Raw genomic sequence first — 20,412 nt, 5'->3', positions numbered from 1 at the left:
AACAATATATAGGTTAGTATTTGTGGGAGTTTGACGAATAAAAATTTCTTTTTTAGAGGTTTAAATTATCAATTTTTGAAAGATTAAAATAAATTTGTATTTTTTTATTAACAAAATATAAAAGAAAAAAAAAACATGTTTAGCCAAGCCAAGAGACCTTTGGATCATACGGGTGATTTTGAGATGTTAATGGTTATTTTGGTGGAGAGGGTAAAAAAGAAACAAATAATTCATTATATATAATATAATTATGAAATTCAAGCCATATATTGTATGTTTCATACATAAAAATTTCATGGGAGGTCCAAAGGTAATTAAATGACTTGTAGGCTTGCTGAATTTCTTTGAAAGGCCCAAAGGCAATTTGACATTCACAAAATAATCTGTAAATACTGTAAAGACAAATCAAATCCACAGTAACATTAGAGTTGATTAAGCTAAGCATTGACAAATATTACTTTGATTTTGCATGCAATATTGGCAAAACCCCCTCTTACATTAGAAAAACAACATAATCCATGAAACATTGATAGCCCAATACAAATTTCATCGAGAAAAAAGTCTCTTTGTTTTGTAGAACATGATAGTAAAGATGTGGAGTTTCGTTCTTCTTATTGGCCTCCTTTAGTGTTCCTTGATCAACAACCACTAGCTAAAAACACAATTAGATTAAATTATCAATGATACTTTTAACTATGACAATATTAAATACAAAACACTCTAAATAACTCTAAATAAATGGAAAGCAGCAAATTACTTGACGAGACAATCTAGCTCAATTAAGACCATTGTGTTATACTTCTCTGAATTGAAAATTTTAGAAGGAAATAAAGAGAGAGACATAGAAAATACTTGAAAACAGATAAAACTTATATGTCATTTAAAAAAAATTTCTATTTAACCCATTTAAAATTTTTAAGATTTTTAAAATTTTAAAATGATAAAGGTAAAATTGTACTTTGGCACCCAAAATGATAAAACTTTGATTTAATTCTTTAGAAATTATAAAATATATGCTATTAAAATGGTGAAATTATATTTTACTATAGTAAAAATTACAATTTAATTTCACCCTAAAAGGATTTTCTGGCTTCGCCCCTAATAAAATCTTTGGCAAAGATTAAAATAAAATTATACCGTGAATGGAAAAAGAAACTAAGAAAATCCAATCTAACAAAGAAAATAACTTGTTGTCCAAAAGCTACCATAAACCGTAATTCATGGGAAGGCTTGTTGCTTATTTTATTGGTTTCCATTTTGATTTTGCAAAAGAAGTTTGAATTTTGAAGAGAGCCTACTACGTGAGAGCAAAAGAAAAATATAGTTTATATGATTAAAATTCTAGAATAGATTAAAAATGTTGAATTAAAGATAAAATTAAGTGTGAATTAATAACCACAAGTGTACTCTTTACTCACCATCTCTGTTAAAAATGTTGGATGCTGTTTAGCAACCTTTGTTTGATTTTCTTCAGCTCAACCACAACATCTTTCATATCTTTTCTTTCTTCTGGTAACTCAGCTGAACAATTCAAAGCCAACTCCATGATAGATGAAATACAATTTGCTTTAACAACAATGTACTCATCCTCTCTTCTTAATAAATCAACATCTGCAATTTCTATCGCTCCTTTAGGCAATGATCTTTCCATCCAATGCCTCATAGTCTCTTCTTCAACAAAAACATTATCAGTTGGCTTTTTCTTTGTGAAAGTTTCTATAAGGACAATCCCATAACTATAGACGTCAGATTTTATAGAAACAATTTCTGCTGATCCAAATTCTGCATTTCAAGTATAATTAGAACATCATTCATCCTCAATTATTTTTAAAATGCTTATTCAAATATATATCCACATCCACATGAAACAAAAATATAAAATGCATATTAGGAAAATAATCGTACAAAAATAAAAAAAATTCAGCTGGTGCCATATACCCGATAGTTGCAAGAGTCATGGTTTGCTTCATTACTTCACCTTCCCCCAACAATTTGGCAACGCCAAAATCTCCAACATGTGCAACCATGTCTTCATCTAGTAAAATATTGCTTGGTTTTATGTCGCAATGAGTTATAGGTGTTGGATGTCCATTGTGGAGGTGTTCTATAGCTAGCGCAACATCTATCATTATGTCGACCCTTTGTATGATATCAAGGAAACAATTTTCAGAATGTAACCATTTCTCAAGGTTTCCATTAGACATGTAATCAAGCACCAAGGCTTTGAAGTCAACACTTGAGCAGCAAGTAATGACCTTCACAATATTACGATGAACTATATTACGCATAGCATCACATTCAATGTCAAAACTCCTAAATGCTCCCTCTGTTTGCAAATTGAAAACTTTTATTGCAACTTCCATTCCATCTGAAAGCCTCCCTTTATATACATATCCAAAACTCCCTGAACCAAGCATATTGCTTTCCTCAAATCCATTAGTTGCTCGGGAAAGTTCATCATGTGAAATTCTTTTCAAAGACAACAAATCATCTTTAATTGGTAGAGTTGTACTCCTTCTTTGGCATCTTCTATACATAATAGTTAAGACTATTAGTACTACGACAATACCAATTGTTGGTAAACCATACCTAAAAGCATGCAATATAATCATTTGGGAGTTTTTGTGGATGTCGTTTTTGCAAGGTGGGACTAGCAATCTAGGTGGACCACAAAGTGCATAATTCTTCATGAATGATGTGCTAGAAAAGTTTGAAAAACATCCTTTGCTGGGAATTTCCCCTTCAAGTCTATTGAAAGACACATTAAAATACTTTAGATATAAAAGCTTTTCCAAAGATTTGGGAATGACTCCAGAGAGATTGTTATTGCATAAATCCAAGAATTCCAAACTAATCAACCCATCAAATGATTCAGGGATATGACCATGTAGTATATTATTTGATAAATCTAATGAAACCAAAGTTTGAAGACCCCCAAATGTGGATAAGACATCGCCCGTGAGAAGATTCCTTGATAAATTTAGTTTCAGTAGACTCCTAAGATTTCCAACATCAATAGCATGTGAATTGTGAAGATGGTTTAATGATAAATCTATTTTTAAGATATCTTTGAGATTCCACAAAGTTGAGGGTATTGCAGAACTCAATTTGTTGGAAGCAAAGTAAAGATATCCTAAAGAAGTAATATTACCCAAACAAGAGGGTATGGATCCATGCAGCTTATTCAACCCTAAAAACAAGTTGTATAATCTCTCCAAATCACAAAGGCTTTCTGAGATGGGCCCTCCTAATTTATTAGAGGAAAGACCTAGACTTTGGAGATTCCGCAGTCCTCCTATTGATTTTGGAATGAATCCACTTAATTTATTATAGCCATGTTCTAAAACCAACATGTTGCTTAAGTTACCTATTTCCATAGGAATAGTGCCTTGAAGCTCACACTCTTCGGCATAAAAGTATTGAAGGGATTTTGAAAGGTTCCCAATATAAGTAGGAAGAACGCCACTCAATGGATTTTCTGAAACTCCTATGGTTTTCAAATTCTTACAATTCGTCAAAGAAGAAAGAAAGCTCCACTCATGATCAGTAGCAGATCCTGTGATCAAATTATTGTTTACGATTCGGAACCATTCAAGCTGTCTTAAGTTGCCAAGCGTTTTAGGGATTGGGCCAGAGAATAAGTTATCTCCCAAGTCTAGTTTCTTAAGCATGGAAGCATTGGAGATAGAGTTGGGAATGTTTCCGCTAAGTTTATTTCCCCAAAAAAGAAACTCAAGCTTTGGAGCATTGGTGATGGGTGGTAAATTACCTGTAAAATAGCATCTTTTAGTATACATATTCATTGAATACCAAATTCACAAAATATATAATACATTAAAATAAAAACTGTAAAACTTTAAATCAATTAAGAATAAAATTTTGGCATGGAAAAATGTGATGAAATCAATTAGAAAGTTGAGACATAATAAGAAGTTTTGAGTAGTAATTACTCATGATTTCTATAGACAAAACATATAATAGACTGATAATTTTTTAAAATATTGTAAAACCTGAAATAAAATAAAAATAAAAGTTTGGCACGAGAATGTAGCATCTAATCATTCTTAAAAATAAGACTAACACTGAATAATAATTAGTTATGATTTGAGAAAAAATTTTAAAGATGTATGATTTTTATCTATTGGGTTAATTATTTATTTTAATTAAATTACAGTGTAAAATTTAAAGATTATTATTTGCTCAAAATTTTGTATTTTTCAGTATATTTGAAATTTAATCTTTATATTTTTATTTTCTGTGATTTAGTCTCTTTACTTTTGAATTGAAAATTTTAAGTTTATTTATTAACACTGTTAAAAGGTTTTTGTGTTAGTATGGCATTTTAAAAATAAAATAAACTTGATATCTATGTTTTAATTATTCCAAATACTGTTTTACTATTCCAAGATAAATTATTTGTGTCTAGACCAATATCTTAAGAACTATTGTTGCATGTTTAATTATTCTAAAGAATTGTTGATTGAGACTTAGTTGAAGTGCACTATTTTCCTATTTATGAATTGGGGAGTTGGTAAAGTACTAAATTTTGATATATTTTAAAATATTAAAATTTATTAAAATATTTTTATAAAATTGATTCTACCACATTATACAATTTTAATATCAAATTTTTAATTTTTTAAAATATTAGCGAATATATACTTTATTTCAAGTTACACAATTTTACTAGTTTTTAACTTTTTTTAAATTTTATCCTCTTTTATAATTTCTAATAATTTTTATAATTTTTACAATATTTACAATTTCTAACAATTTGTAATAATTTTATTATTTATTACAAATTTAAAAATTAACAATTTTTATTTTTAAAACAATTATATATTTATAATGTAGTTATTTTTTATAATTTTTTTGAAATTTTAAAGATTTTTTGGTTTTTTCTAGATGATGATGCCATCATGATGCCATCATATGCCACATGGCAATTTATAATTAGTTAAATATCTCAATCTATTTTTTAACTTCCAATGGACTAAAACAAGAACACCTGATAATGTTAGAGACTACACTGGGAATGTTTGATAATATTAGGTAGTAAAGTGGGCCAAAAATTAAGGACTATATTAAAATATATCTATAATATGTATAAATGCATGGATTTTGAGAAACTTTTGAAATGATAATTATATAGTCTTTGTTTTTTACTATATTATTGAATTTTTATTTTAAATATTTTTATTACTTTTAAGATTTATCATATGTATGGATAAGAATTTTGGTTTTACTAAAATATTTGGTCAAATAAATTCACTTTATAAAAAATTTAGCATCCTTATAAATAAAAATTTTGATTCTATTAAAAATTATTTTAAAAATATATAATAAAAATTTAAAATTTATATTGAATTACTTTATACTTAAATTATTATTAGAAACTTTATCATACACATACGTGCATTAGAACCATGTATTTAGAACTTAAATTTGTGTTTTAAAATAACTTATGATAAATAATGAAATGTATAATTTGAAACTATTTAATAATAACACATGGTATATCTACCATATTAAAATAAAAATAGATTAAATTTTAAGTAAAACATAATTTAAACATATGAATACATCAAATTACGAATACTAAATGAATACAATTATTTATGACGATGTTGTTGTCAATTCCTAAGTTGGTGTCGAGTTAATTTGTGACGTCATAAATTTAAGTGATAAATTTAAGGTTTTATGTATTGATGTGGATTCAAATATCACCATAATTTTTTTAAATAAAAACTAAAGTACCCTCAAATAATATAACTTATATTAAATATGAAAGGGTATTTTGTAATTTCTCTAACGAGTTGGTGCCGGTTGACTCATGACACCAACTCAATCAAAAGCTTCAATAATAATATAGATATTCACGTTAAAAAATTACTTTAGTTCCAAATAATTATATAACAAGTAAATTTATAATTGATGAATAAATTTATAAAAATATATTTATATGATCTAATATATTATATTAATTATATATCATCTACAAACTTTGAAGATCAATTCATTAAGTATCAAGAAAGGAAAAAATGAAATTGAATTAACACTAAATCAATTTTTAGATTTTGTACAGATGATTTAATGATGATAAAAATTATTAGCACTATTTTTGAATTAACAAAAATTAGTGATATATTTTAATTATATTTATTATTTATTATTTTAATAATTTTTTAATTATATGAAGTAAAATTATATTGTATACTAAATATGGTACATATACTTTAATTATAACTAGAAAATTTATTATATAAATTAATATATTTTAATTATATTCAACCATTTGAATAACAAAATAAAAAATAATTAGAATAATTTATTTTTTAAAGTTTAATGGAAATTAAAAAACTAAAAATAAATCAATTCATATAAATTTTATTGTTTATTATCAGATGAAAATGATAAAAGTATATGACATAAATAGAAGAAACAAATTCAACACCATGTTTTTGGAGTTTGGAAAATATTAAAGTGAAAAACATACCTTCTAATTTGTTGTCATATAGACCTATTTTTTCGAGCGTAGTTGAATTAAAAATACTTGATGGAATCTGACCTGCACACATAGTCGAAAATTGAAGTGAAAAACATACCTTCTAAATTGTTCAACTAAAAATACTTTAAGCATATTTTTTAGTAAAGCCCTTCAAGCTTGGGAAGATGTTGACACATATCATTAGGCAAAGACTAATAGCCTTCAAAGAAGAAATCTTGAAGATGGAAGATGGAACCTGACCAGATAATTGATTGGCTCCCAAGTTCAAGATCTCTAGATTAGGCATGTTAGCAAGTGTTTCAGGGATTGTGCCTGTAAAGTTATTATTTTTCATTTCCAGCCTTCGAACTCTGTGTATGTTCCAAAGCCATGATGGAATTTCCCCATTAAGACGGTTGTAGCTTAATCGAAGGATCCTCAAACGATGCAATTGGCCCAATTCTTTAGGGAGATGGCCATAGAAATGGTTGCTACTCAAGTCGAGAGAGAGTAGAAATGAAAGATTTCCAAGGTGTGGAGGGATAGTACCCCTAAGATTCATGCTTATAAGATTCAAAGCTATAACTCTTTTATGAAGGATGCCACAAGAAACACCAATCCAATTGCAAACAGAGGTTGAGGCCGTCCAATTGTTTGCCAAGACATTTTGAGGACCGGCAATGCGATCCTTAAACTCGAGAAGTGCAAACTGATCGGAGTTGAGATTCCTGACTGTCATAGCCAAGCAAAGTACGGAACATGGTATGAATAAAGCTAAAAGAAGATGAAAGCAAGTGTTGTAGTTCATGATTGCAAGACGGAATAAGCCAAGAAAATAAAAAAAGTAGGAAAAGGGAAGTTGAGTTGATAAAATAGTTTGGATGATGAAGAAAAGCACAGAGAGCATGCTTTAATATGTTTCAACCCTCGCACACTTGATAAACTTGATAAATTTAAGACTACCCTAAAAATTAAAAAGGAAAGCAAAGTTTTGAAGAAATTTCAAAATAAATGTCAAGTCTTCTTCTTTAAAAAATACATACAAAGAAGCGAATTTTCAAAATTTCTCCTAAATTTTCTTCACATTACTCCACATAATCCATTAAAAAAATAATTACTATATATTCTTTTATTTTTAGAATAATAAATTGTTTAAAATATGCTATTAGTCCCTATAATTTAAAATTTAAAAAATCCAATCCTCCTATTTTTCTAATTTAAAATTCTAGTCCAATCATTTTAATTCCATTAAAAATTTCACCTTAATAGGCTTTTTATTATCAATCATATGCAACATTATATGAAGGCAGTCTACTAAGCATATATCCAAGTTTACAGATTTTAATAGAAAATACTTACAATCCTAATGGTAGGACTAAGTTTTTAAACTAGAAAAGTAAGAAGACTTAATTTTTAAGTACAATGATCAAATTTCAAATAAAAATGTTATGTAAAAATATTAACTCTGTTAAATAAAAATTACTTTTTAAATAGTAAATGTTAACTTTATTAATACAAATGGGTCTTTAGGGCTAAACTTCAGTAATTGATGAAACTATGGATGATTTGGGGATAAAACTTCAATAATTATAGAGTTATAGTGTAAATTTGCCACTATATTATAAGCATATTGAAATTTATCACTATATTTTATTTGATGTTTATCATTACACTTTGAAACTATAAGTAAATTTACCATTTAACTCAGATTTAACTTTGCAAGTAAACTTAAAATTTTATTTAATTTTGTCACTAAATTTGATTTGTTCATTATAGATTTTGGTGACTTAAAAGAAAATTATTTCACTAAGAAATTTTAACTCACTCGAAAAGTTAGTGTTTTATTTCAAGGGTCATAATTAGTGTTTTATTTCAAGGGTCATAATTAATCATTAGATTTCTCAATTTTAAATTTTGAATTTTTTACAATTGCGTAATTAATAAGTACCAATTTTGAATGTTGTAGGGCTAGTACAATCTTCCTTACACATAGCCGACTCTTGAACTTACTCTTTTCTCTAGAATTCTATGTAGACCTCAAATTTATCTTTTGAAAAGAATTTTAAAATCCTATAAAAGGTGTTTTTTTGTGACTGATCACACTTAACAAAATTTTAAAATTATTAAAAAATAATTTCTTTTGAAATTTAAAGTGATCTAAAACATATTTTTAAGTGCTTTGGACCATCTATTGCTGATTTTCTTATTATATTAAATATTTGCAATCACTCCTAATATATTGTGCTTGAGTTGTGATAGAGCAAATCGTCAACGTGCCATATTGATCTATTTATGTTGAAACTGAAGTTTTTGTTATATTGATAGAGGTTGTCCTTCAACGCATACAATGTGTTTGTTATTTTTCTCCCTTCAAATTGTATGATCTTATTCATTAAATGAATTAATGAATTTTCCTTTTAAAAGATATATTTTAAAATAAATACTTTATAAAATATTTAAAACTATTTAAAAATTGTAAGCCTTAAAACAAAAAATAAATAAAATATGTTTAAAATTTTATATGAAATTTAAAATTTTTAAAATAATATATTTTAAAATTATAGTAACGCTATATATATATATTAACTAATTATATACACCTTTCCATACATCCTTTTTCTACATAGAATTTAAAAAGTAAATGTGACGTGAGAAGACTTAGAGGTAAGTCACCCAGTGAAAGTGACCTAAACCGACTTATGGAAGAATCAAACAATAATTTTGTATCTTATAATATATTTAATTACATTTATTAGTTTATCAATCAAAACTTAATTAGAATCCATCAATATTTCACACATCAAAAACCCAAACATAAAATTCACTTTTAAATTATTCGGTAAATATTTGTATTATAGGAAATGGATTAAATTAGTCTTTTATTATTAAATGTATTATCTTAATTTTTGTATTAGGTATGAATGATATCTCCTAGATTGAAGCCAAAGCTATTCTTGAAAGACTAAAATTAGGATTCAGATGTGTTGAGATGGAAAGTGGCAACACAATGCTGATTGATACTATTTGTAATGGGTTAGCTACAATAAGTCGTGCTGCTGAAGTAAAGCAAATTTACGATTGGTGTTCCAAAAATTTGGGAAGTCAAATTTCGACATATTCAGCGGAATACCAATAACGTTGTTGATTGCATAGCTAAGGCAAATGGAGGCGTAATTGAGCAGCTGGTTATCTTGGAAGATCCTCCGCATTATGTGAGATGGTAGCTTGAAGAAGATATTAGATAGTCACTGGTGATTGATGATAATTTTCATTTGGACTGATGAGCGCTTAATTTTCTAAGCTTATGTTCAACAAAAAAAAAATTAAATACGTCTAAATTGTAATAGAGTTATCATTTAGTGTTTAAAAAATATCTTAAAAATTATTTTTTCCAATTGCAGTTCAATTCCACAAATATTGACGATGAGCCGGACATAAAAATTACAAAAAAAAAAACACATCTATTATCAAACCAACAATCCATGTCTAAACTTAAATTAACAAAATTCGCCACGCAACCCGGTACACTATTATATATATATACACACACTAGATTTATTCTAGATGCACATGTTTTATTATATTTAAAAATTAAAATATATGGTTGACTAAGATTTAGTTGAGTTAGTATTGATATTATTGTCAGTGTAGAAAAATGTGAGTTTAATCGTGCTCAAATGTGTTTTATCCTCCAATTCAAGGGTTAGGAAAAGGTTATTGATAATTAAATTGTATCAACTTTTATGATATTAAAAAAAGGATTTATAAATAATATAAGGAAAAGAAAAAAGAGAAACATATTCATATTGATGGGCTCTTTCAATATTAGACTTTTTTTCTATCACAAGTAAAAAATCAAAGGTGATAATAATTAAATTAAAATTTTAAATTAAAAAATAGGGATTGAATTTATAACTTTTAAAATATAAAGAATGAATTTATAAGTAACAACATATTTTAACCACATAATAAAAGAAGTTATGGAGAGGATCATGTAAAATAATGACCTGAATAATTTTAAACCTCTCATCATTGCAAAAATGAAATAATAGAAAAGAAATAAGTGTTGGGTGTAGTGGCAAGGTACATTATACTTCTAAGGGGAGATCAGGGTTTTAGACAAGGGAAGAATTTTAAACCTACTTTTTTCTCTAGAACTCAATCCAAACCTCAAATTTATCTTTTTAAAAGAATTTTAAAATATCTATATAAAAGGTGATTTTTTTACGGATCACACTTAACAAAATTTTAATTTTTTTGAAATTTAAAGTGATCTAAAAACATATTTTTAAGTGCTTTAGATCATCCTGTGCTAATTTCTTTATTAAATTAATTTGTTCAATATAGATTTTGGTGACTTAAAACAAAATTAATAAAAATTTATTTTTTTCAGATATCTTTTTAATGTTTAATAATAAGTTAATTTATAAAATATACTTTCATTGGACGCAGGCCTCCAAGGCGGCGAACCACTGCTCAAATTAATTTAGAGATACCTAAATATGTTTTCATCAATTAAGAAATTAAAAAAATTGTTGAGACCTCATGATTATCTTTTATAATTTCAGGCTGATCAACTATTTTGAAAACAAAACGTCTTACACCAAAAACTAAAAAATAAAAACGTCGACATTAAATTTGTTGGTATGCAATCAATTTTAAGATGGTTTTTGGAGTTATATATCACCTTAGCATTGACTTACTTTTCTACTCTTAGTCTTCTCCAACAAGTTAAATATTTCAATTTTAACAACATTGACAGGTATTTGGGGTAGGGTCGAGCAAAATTCAATAGAAATAGATGATATACGTTGAGTTGGCTCGGCCAAGTCGAGTCGAGTTGTTCAAATTAGTTAAATTAGTAAATTTTAGGGTGCAGTTAGAATTTTTTGTTTTGAGATGCTAAGATTAAAAAATTTCAGTTGCTAAAACAAAAAATTTGTATTTAAAAAGGCATAAATTAAATAATTAAGTTTTTCAAGTTTCCATTTAATCAAAGGTTAAAAGGACTAAATTGAAGCTTTTTATTTTTAAGAAAGGCTGAATGCCAAATTGCCCAAAGCCCATGCCCCTAGCTATACAACTAACTTTTCTATGATTAGTCCTTGGTTTGCTTTGGGTGGAATCTTCCAACTAGCCTCATCCTTGGTTTTACTTTCCAACAATTAGTGTATCACGAGTTTTGTTTTCTTTAAAAAATATTTTTGTGGATATTAGGAGATAATGAAAATTATTTTACTATGAAATTTTAATAAAACTGGAAAATAAGTAATTTATTTTAAGAGATCACAATTAAACGTTAGATTTCCAATTTTTAAATTTTAAATTTTTTGACAATTGCATAATATTTTGAGCATTGTAGGATTGCCATAACCTTCCCTACGCATAATCGACTCTTGAGCATGATGGATCCTAGACCTTCTCCTCTATTTGCGTACCACAAATTGCTTCGAGTGTGGGTTCGGACAATCACAAATTAAACACAAAACCAGAAATGATTTATTACTTTCAATAGCAACGTAATTCTCTCTCAATAGAAACCAATAAAATTGTAATTCCTAGAAAATAAAATTTATTTTTTGAAAATATATTCTCACTACTTTCTAGCAGAATAACAATATGTGAAACTTATGTCTTGTGTTAATAGCTCTACCTGTACTATCTATTTATAGGGAGAGACACGAGAATCCTGGTTGAATTAGTAAAACACAAATAATATTTATTTCATAGAAAACAATATTCCACCCTAAGTGGATCAAGTTTGTATGACGCATGGATCGAAGCTCAATCTAGGAGAAAAAAATAAAGGAATTTTCTTTGTAAAGAAAATCTGAGATTGTACTATTTTCGAAGATATAAATAAAATTATACGCCAAATTTTCAAGTCAATTTTCAACTCCAATTTTGTATGCACAAATTTCTAATACAGTTGGTGGGACATTCTTTGACTTTTATCTATTCGCTCAAAAAGTTGAAGTTCAAAGTTGCATTAAACTCAAAGAAGATAATCATTAGTAAACCAGCTCACAAGCCTGCTCAAGCTAATCCTACAACTCGTTCCACTTCATCATCAAACACCAATGTTCTTGCTTATCCTTATGGAATTAAACAGTCCTATTTTTTGCATTTTGGGTACACACCTAGTTTTGTTTGATGCTAAAACAGTCCCCGAGCACTCCAAAGCCTATAATTGAACAAATAACACTAATTTAATCTTACATAACGTGATCCCAAATTGAACTTGTATTGAGGTTTTAACCCATAAGTGACTAAACCTTACCTTCAACCGATGAACAGTAATTACCACACAAACTAAGACTCCGATTGGCGATTACGAGCCCTTGAATCCTCTCCTAATTGGCATAAACAAAACACTTCAGAAGAAAGTTAACAAACATAGACAAATCACTTATCTAAAACTTATCGAACAATCACAGACAAACGTGGAGCGACACAAGGTAGAGTGGGAAAAGAAAAATCAAGAGGATGAAAGGTGAAAAAGAGCAGAAATTCGGCAGCAATGAAAAGAAAAACGGTAAAAGGGTGAAGGGATTTTGGGGAAAGTAAAAAAAAAAAAAAGATGAACAGAATATTTGATAACCACCCCAATCCCTTATTTCTCTCCATCAAATTCCCCACTAAATCCACTACTCGAATTTTTAGTCCATCTCAAACTCTCCTAGACGAACAAGCAAAAAATAATGCCCATGTCAAGATTTGAGCACAGGACCTCCCTCACACCAACACTCCACTTATCCACCAGACCAACAGACTCATTCTTTTAATTATTTGCCAACTTTTACTTAAAAGCCTACTGACCAAATATAGGGCTTATTCATAAAAATACCAAATTTTGCCCAAGTCCTGGCTTGAACTTGCAACCTCCCAAACACACCTAGAACACATAACCACTAAAGCAGACAAAAATTTTGTGTCACACATTCACAATACCCAAAATTAAAAATTTGGGGCGTTACAAAGACACATTAAATAATATCGCATAAAACAATCACAGTCAAATAACAGTTCAGAATGTCGGCTTTACAATTTAACCACCAATAGTATAACAGTATTCACAGTTGTAATTTCAGAATATCAGATTTCCACATCATTCACAATATTCACACATATATAAATATATCACAATAGAATTCCAGATTTGTATGCACATGATTTAAAAGATGCCATACAATTTTGGGTTTTAATAGAATAAATCCTACCCCTGTTACATACCATAATGGGAGTTCCCCTAAACTCCCTTCTCCAACACACTAGATTGTGGATAAACCATTATTGTTTCACAAATAATAACTGCCATTTGGCTGTGGACACACAGTAAGTTCCCACAATTGGATTCTAGATTTGGTTGTGGGTTCACAACAAAAAAAATCCTACAAATGAAGCTGATTTTGCCTGTAGATTATACAACATATACCCGCAGTTGGAACCTGTCTTTAGCTGTGGATGCACTGTAACACCTCAAACCCGACCTGGACGTTATGGCTGAATCTTGAGGATTTACTTTAACTCGCTAGAAAACCCACGAATTTACTTTGAAATCATGTGGTTAAACTAGTGTTCACTTTGATAAATCGTTTTCCAGTTTTAGAGAAAATTCTTGTTAAAACTGTTACTTTATTACAATAAAACATTAAAGTAATTGTATCATTTTGTAGTGGAATCTACTAAGCTATAAGGTTTTGAAAATCGTGGTTTAGTTTGCAACAAACCATTTTGCAAATAGAGATGTGTTACGAAAAAAAGTTTATAAAACGACTTCATTGTTATTGGCAAATCATCATAACCATTATTACTTAGTATGTCTGATTTGTTTGGAAAACTTATTGATATACTTATTTTATTTAAAATCATTGCTCGCTTATGCCTTTTTATTAAACTGAATGTTTTGCAGCGGAGTTTCTTTAAAACGTCATATTTTGGCAAATCAAATTGTTTCTTGAAAACCGTTATTTTAGAAAAGTTTTCATTTTCAGAAAAATTATTTTATCAGTTGTTACGCTGAGAAAACCAACATAAAATCCAAAACCAAAAATAGTCCCAAAAAGTCTAGAGTGTCCCAAAATGACAATACTCTCAAAACTAGACAAGTTTAAACTAATTTTAAAAGAATGAAATTTTACAAAAATGTGGTCACCACTGAGCTTCCATCGCACCGACCCACCTAAATCTGAGGGTTACTTGAACAGACCAAACAAACAGAGAGTGAGTTTTGAAACTTAGTGTGTAACGCGTATATAAACAAAAATTCAGAATCAATCTCATGCAGAACAGATACAAATGTAAACCTTTTATAAAATCAGAATTATACAAATACAAATATATAACATCCTACCTCATCCTCTACATACCAACTCCGACCATCCCATTACACCACGTGGGGTATAAAATACCCATCCAGCCCTACACATCGTATAGTGTTTATATGACACTTTTTTGAATAATCACAGCAGAGTTGCCAGTATATAGGCGAGATATCACCTCACACAGAACACTTCCTCCTCATAATACAAATCCTGCCCCATGGCCAGATACAGACAGAATATCATGTAAAACAAATTAACAGATACCAGAGTTAACATATCACGCGTGAGCGTATAATAGATATTACACATGTTTATGCATAACAAAACAAATCATACATACTGTATTCCATAATACTCATATAAATGTTATTTACGTCAATCTCAATCTAACAGAGTAGCAGATTTCATTCTTTAACGCTTATACCACACATATAGACCCTACGGATGGCCCATAGTCGATCGAGACGACATGCATGTCCCTAGGGAAAAAAATTGTAATTTGGGCCCACATGCCTATATGAGCCCACACGCCCAACATGGCCTTGCCTATGTGGCTCACCAACCTAGCACTCAGCCCATACAGTCTAAAATGGCCTAGTTCATGTGTCACACACAGCCGTCTGTTGCACACGGCCTACCACATAGCCAGTCACAAAACCGTTTGGAGTTGACAAGCCCAATTTTTGGCTTTCGTCGATCGTCGTTTTCTTGCGTTTTCATTACACACCTGGTTTGATTCTGACGCAAAAGCAACCCCAAGTCCACCGAAACCTAAAAATAGCATTCCAACGCCCAATTTCAGTGAACATTTACAAAACTCAAACAAAAACTATCCAAAAATATAGCCTCACAATAGCATCCAACGCACTCGCACACTTACCGTCAACGAACAGGAAACACCCAAAACTCAATTCGTTGGAGGAGAACCAATTATGATAATGCAAAAATTTTATTGATTCTCAACACTATCGATCCGAAGGTAAGATTGATGCTTTCCAATTATGATAATGCGAAAATTTTGTGGGATGGTTTACCTGAATTTTTTGTTGTTGTCAACGATCAACGTATTCAACAATTAAAAGAAAATATTAGTCGTTGTGAGTAAATCAAGACTATGAGTGTTGTAGTTTTTTTCAGTAAATTAAAGGTTTTGTGAGATGAACTAGATAATAATGAACCTTTGATTTGTTGCAAGTGTGGACAATGTTTATGTAACTTAGGGAAGGCGCATGAGCAACGTCGTGAGCATGATTGACTTCATCAATTACTTCTTGCTCTCTATTCTAATTGTTATGCTCAAATTAGGTCTACATTGTTTTACCAAGATCCTTTGCCTTCCTTAAATCAGGCATTCCAGCAAATTACTTAGGAGGAACATGTACGTGGAATTACACTGATTAAGGAAGAGAAGTCTGATATTTTAGGCTTTGCTGTGCGTACAGAGGGTCATAACAAAGGTTGAGCTAATTGTATTGATAAGTCAACCTTGTTGTGCACTCATTGCCATCGCAAAAGGCATGAGTTGGCTACCTATTTTGAATTACATAGCCACTTGGATTGGTGGCTTAAGAAGTATGGGAAGCCAGAGATGAAAAGTGATGATCGTGGTGGTAAGACAAGTGCCACATCTTCCACGTAAGTGTTTTATTTCAAGGGATCAAAATTAAACATTAGATTTCTCATTTTTAATTTTTTTTTATATTTTCAACAACAACGTAATTAACGAGTACCAATTTTGGGTGTTGTAGGGGTTCTATAACTTTCCCTATATGTAATCGACTCTTGCACCCATTTTTTTTTCTCTAGAATTCAATGCAAACCTTAAATTATCCTTTTAAAAGAATTTTAAAATCTCTTTATAAAAGACAATTTTTTTAGGTGACCAATCACACTTAAGAAAAACAAATCGATGGCAACTCTTTTCCGATAAGTGTAAAAAACTTTTAAACAAAATAAGGTTGAAATAATCTAGTTGTCGTTATACTTTGATAAAGTTTTGGATTTAGTCCTTATACTTAAAAGGTTAAAATTAAGTCTTGTTTTATTTAAAATCTTAGTCCTATAGTTAATTTTTTTTTTGCAAAATTTTCAAGTTGACATATTAATTAGGTTTCTCTTATATATCGTGGTATATGACTAACACAAAATAAACAAGTTGACAAATTCTATAAAAATATCAAAGATGATAATAGTTTAATTAAAATTTTAAATTGAAAAGAAAGGGATTAAATTTATAACTTTTAAAGTACAAAGAATGAACTTATTGAAATACAAGAACTAACAACATATTTTAAAATATTACTAGTAAATTATATATCTACAACAAGAATTGTAACCTCTTATATTATATTCTTGTATCTATTTTTGCATCTTTCATTATAATATGATTTATTAATATTAATATTTTTATAGAATAATATACTTTAAATAATTTTTGTATCATTTATAAAAATTATAATAAACTTACAAAATAATTTAATGATATTTAATTATTAACCGAATAAAATGATATCATATATATTACGTATATATTAAGATTTGAATCATTAATTATATATCTACACATTATAATAAATTCATCTTTCAAAATTTTCCTTCTAATTAAAGCATAAATTATATTTATAATATTATAAATATATTATATCATAAATATTCTTTCAAATATTTTTTAATGTTTAATAATAAGTTAATCTATAAAATATTCTTTTAGTAAATTAACGTGATGAGATCGTTAGGTGCTTGGATTTGGTGAAGAGGGATGAAGAGAAAAGGGATGGAAGTGAATAAAAATGTTGAGAAATGGAAAGGGTTAGCGAGGGAAGCCGCCATGAAAGGTGGTTCAATGGATATAAACCTTCAAGCTTTTGTGGACGACGTTACTGAAGGTTGTTGCAAGTAAATTTAAAAAAAAAATTTAAATTATTTTTTTGTTAAAAAACATTTTTTATTTTTTATGTGGCCCCATATGGAGTTGTTCTAATCGCTGAATGATAGGTGGTATTATACCACCACTCAGCCAATGGTAGCCAAGACACCCATGTTGATGGCTTTTCACCCACCATACACCGTAGGTAACCTCCAAACACTTGTTCAAAATTTTAGTCTGGCCATCTGTTTAAGGGTGGTAAGATGTTGACTTCTTCAGCTTGGTGCCCATTTACTTAAACAATTCCTTCCAAAATTGACTCAAGAAGATTTTTCTGATCAGAAACAATAGAGTTAGGAATCCCATGGAGTTTGTATAGGTGGGTTAGGTACTCCTAAGCCACAATAAGAGTAGTGAAAGGATGAGCCAATGCCACAAAGTGACCATATTAGGTCAAATGGTCAACCACGACAAAATCTGTTGATTTCCCTTGTGATAGTGGCAGTCCTTTGACAAAATCCATACTAATATCTATCCAAGCTCGTTCAGGAATCGGTAATGGTTGCAACAGACTAGGCGAGGCCGCATTATCGGGTTTGCAATGCTGACAAATAATACATTCTCGGACCCACTGTTTGATGTCTGTAGAAAGTCCTTTCTAATAAAACAAAGCAACTACCCATTGGTGAGTGGCATGAACCCCCGAATGGCCACCCATAGGAGTATCATGAAAAATCCTAAAAATATGCTTACGTAGTGAAATATCATCACCAACTACCACTTTGCCCCTCCTGCGCAAATAGTTACCATGCCATGAGTATTTTGAATGTAAATGTGGCTGAGTACGTACCTGAGTACTCAACCTAGAGAGCTTCTTATCAATTCCATATATGGCTATAATTTGCTCCCAAACTTTTGACTAGACCAAATCTGTACTCTCCTCACAATGAAGCAACTAACCTATAGAGTCAATGGGTTTCCTGGACAGTGCATCTACAATAGCATTTTAAGTCCCTTTGCAATAAACAATTGAATAGTCATAACCCAACATTTTTGCCACCTATTTCTGCTGATAAGGAGTGATGAATTGTTGTTCAGACAAAAACTTCAAACTTTGATGGTCTGTTTTAATGATAAAGTGTCTACCCACAAGGTAGGAGTGCCACTTCTTGACTGCCAACAACATTGCCATTATTTCCTTATCATAGATGGACAAGGCTTGGTTTTTAACTCCCAATGACTTGCTAAAAAAGGCCACTGGTTTCCCATTCTGTTGAAGAACTACCCCAACTCCCTGACCACTAGCGTCTATTTTCACACAACATAGCTCTTGAAAGTTTGGTAAGGTCAACACTGGAGCTTACCAAATGGCTATTTTGAGCTACGCAAAAGCTGTTTGTTCTTGTTCTGCCTAATGCTAGGAGACCTCCTTCCGTAATAAGGAAGTAAGAGGTTTAGCCATCATCTCATATCCATGTATAAATCACCTATATTACCTTGATAACCTAAGAAACCCTCGTAATTCCTTGACTAAACGAGGAGGAGGCCAATCTAAAACATTATCGAGCTTAACTCGATCCATGCAAATAGTACCTTGAGGGATCACATGTCCCAAGTACTCCACGTGTGTGGCTCCAAAAACACACTTGGACTTCTTAGCATACAGTTGGTTTGTCCGTAACACTTGTAAAACCTCATGCAAATGACTTAAATGATCAGACCAACCTCGAAAGTACACAAGGATATCATCAAAAAATACAATAACTGACATTCTCAACATGGATCGAAAATTTGAGTTTATCAACGACTGAAAGCTTGAAAGGGCATTGGTCAAGCCAAATGGCATGACCAAAAATTCATAATGTCCTCATGGGTTTTGAAAGTTGTCTTGAAGATACCTTGCTCACACATACGAATTTGATGTTATCCAGAACTTAAATCCAGCTTAGAAAAATATTGAGCTTGCCCCAATTCATCCAGCAACTCTTTGATAATGAGAATAGGGAACCTGTCCTTGATGTTAACTAATTAAGTTGCCTATAGTCGATACAGAGTCAACAACTTCCATCCTTCTTCTTGACCATGACCATTGGGAAGCAAAATGACTATTACTATCCCGAATAATTCCAGCTTGCAACATTTCCTAGACTATCTTTTCTATCTTAGTCTTTTGGACAGCCAAATATCTGTAAGCTCTCACTTTGACCACCTTAGATTCGTCCACCAAGTGCATTTTATGGTCGTGTAATCGAGGAGGGGGTAAATGTGTAGGGACCTGAAAGATATCATCAAAGTCAGGCAAAAGTCTTTGCAAGTTTGGTGGTAGCTCAGTTGATTGCATTGTGAGAATAGTTTGATCATAGGAAGCCAATAGCATCGGACATGGTCCATTGCCCACCAAACTCATACACTTAGAAAATTCTCCACTAGGATCAATATGCACTAAACCTGGTATTGTACCTCTCAGCATACAAGTCTAATCCCCATACTTGAATTGCATAGTTAAATTGGAGAAGTCCCACACAATTGGCCCCAACAATAGCAACCATTGAACACCAAGTACTAGGTCGAATCCTTTTATAGATAACACTAAAAAGTTTGTAGTGCATTTGTACCCCTATGCCTCCCACATTACAGCTCTGGATAACCCCTGAGTATATTGTCTGACTACATTGGCTACCAACACCCGCAAGCTTGGCTCGGGTTCAATGGTCAATTTCAGTCTTCTCGCCACC

The 20,412-nt window shown here is 30.3% G+C and overlaps 1 protein-coding gene and 1 long non-coding RNA gene across 3 annotated transcripts in view; both read right to left on the bottom strand.

Annotated features, from left to right (window-relative positions):
• Positions 1–339: 339 nt before the first annotated feature.
• The window catches only part of LOC128040950 (uncharacterized), a 66,680-nt gene continuing 46,607 nt past the window's right edge, over positions 340–20,412 (bottom strand). Inside the window, exon 2 of the long non-coding RNA XR_008195708.1 lies at positions 340–648. This is a non-coding gene — a long non-coding RNA (uncharacterized LOC128040950). The remainder of the gene's footprint in view (positions 649–20,412) is intronic.
• On the bottom strand, positions 478–7,561 carry LOC105785098 (probable LRR receptor-like serine/threonine-protein kinase At3g47570). Of its 2 annotated transcripts, XM_052629980.1 has the most exons (5): positions 6,749–7,560; positions 6,497–6,568; positions 1,939–3,769; positions 1,419–1,782; positions 478–652 (listed from the first exon to the last, which is right to left on the bottom strand). In XM_052629980.1, the coding sequence occupies exons 1-4, from the start codon at positions 7,392–7,394 to the stop codon at positions 1,746–1,748; spliced, it is 2,586 nt and encodes an 861-aa protein (XP_052485940.1). In that variant the 5' UTR covers positions 7,395–7,560; the 3' UTR covers positions 478–652; positions 1,419–1,745. The 2 variants fall into 2 exon arrangements, with proteins under 2 accessions (XP_052485940.1, XP_052485939.1); XM_052629979.1 differs by having other exon boundaries at positions 1,419–3,769; positions 6,749–7,561.

The sequence above is a fragment of the Gossypium raimondii genome, chromosome 5 (assembly GCF_025698545.1).
Source record: "Gossypium raimondii isolate GPD5lz chromosome 5, ASM2569854v1, whole genome shotgun sequence".
NCBI classification, from domain to species: domain Eukaryota; kingdom Viridiplantae; phylum Streptophyta; class Magnoliopsida; order Malvales; family Malvaceae; genus Gossypium; species Gossypium raimondii.
The sequence above is the reverse complement of the archived record's forward strand: the minus strand, read 5'-3'. Positions and strand labels throughout refer to the sequence as shown.

Bases quoted from the DNA above. Each gene is read 5' to 3' on its own strand.
- LOC105785098 (XM_052629979.1), bottom strand. From the start codon at position 7,394: ATGCTCTCTGTGCTTTTCTTCATCATCCAAACTATTTTATCAACTCAA. The intron at 6,569-6,748 runs GTCAGGTTCCAT...CTATGTGTGCAG, and splicing joins GGGAGCCAATCAATTATCTG to GTCAGATTCCATCAAGTATT. The intron at 3,770-6,496 runs GTATGTTTTTCA...GCTATTTTACAG, and splicing joins ATATGACAACAAATTAGAAG to GTAATTTACCACCCATCACC.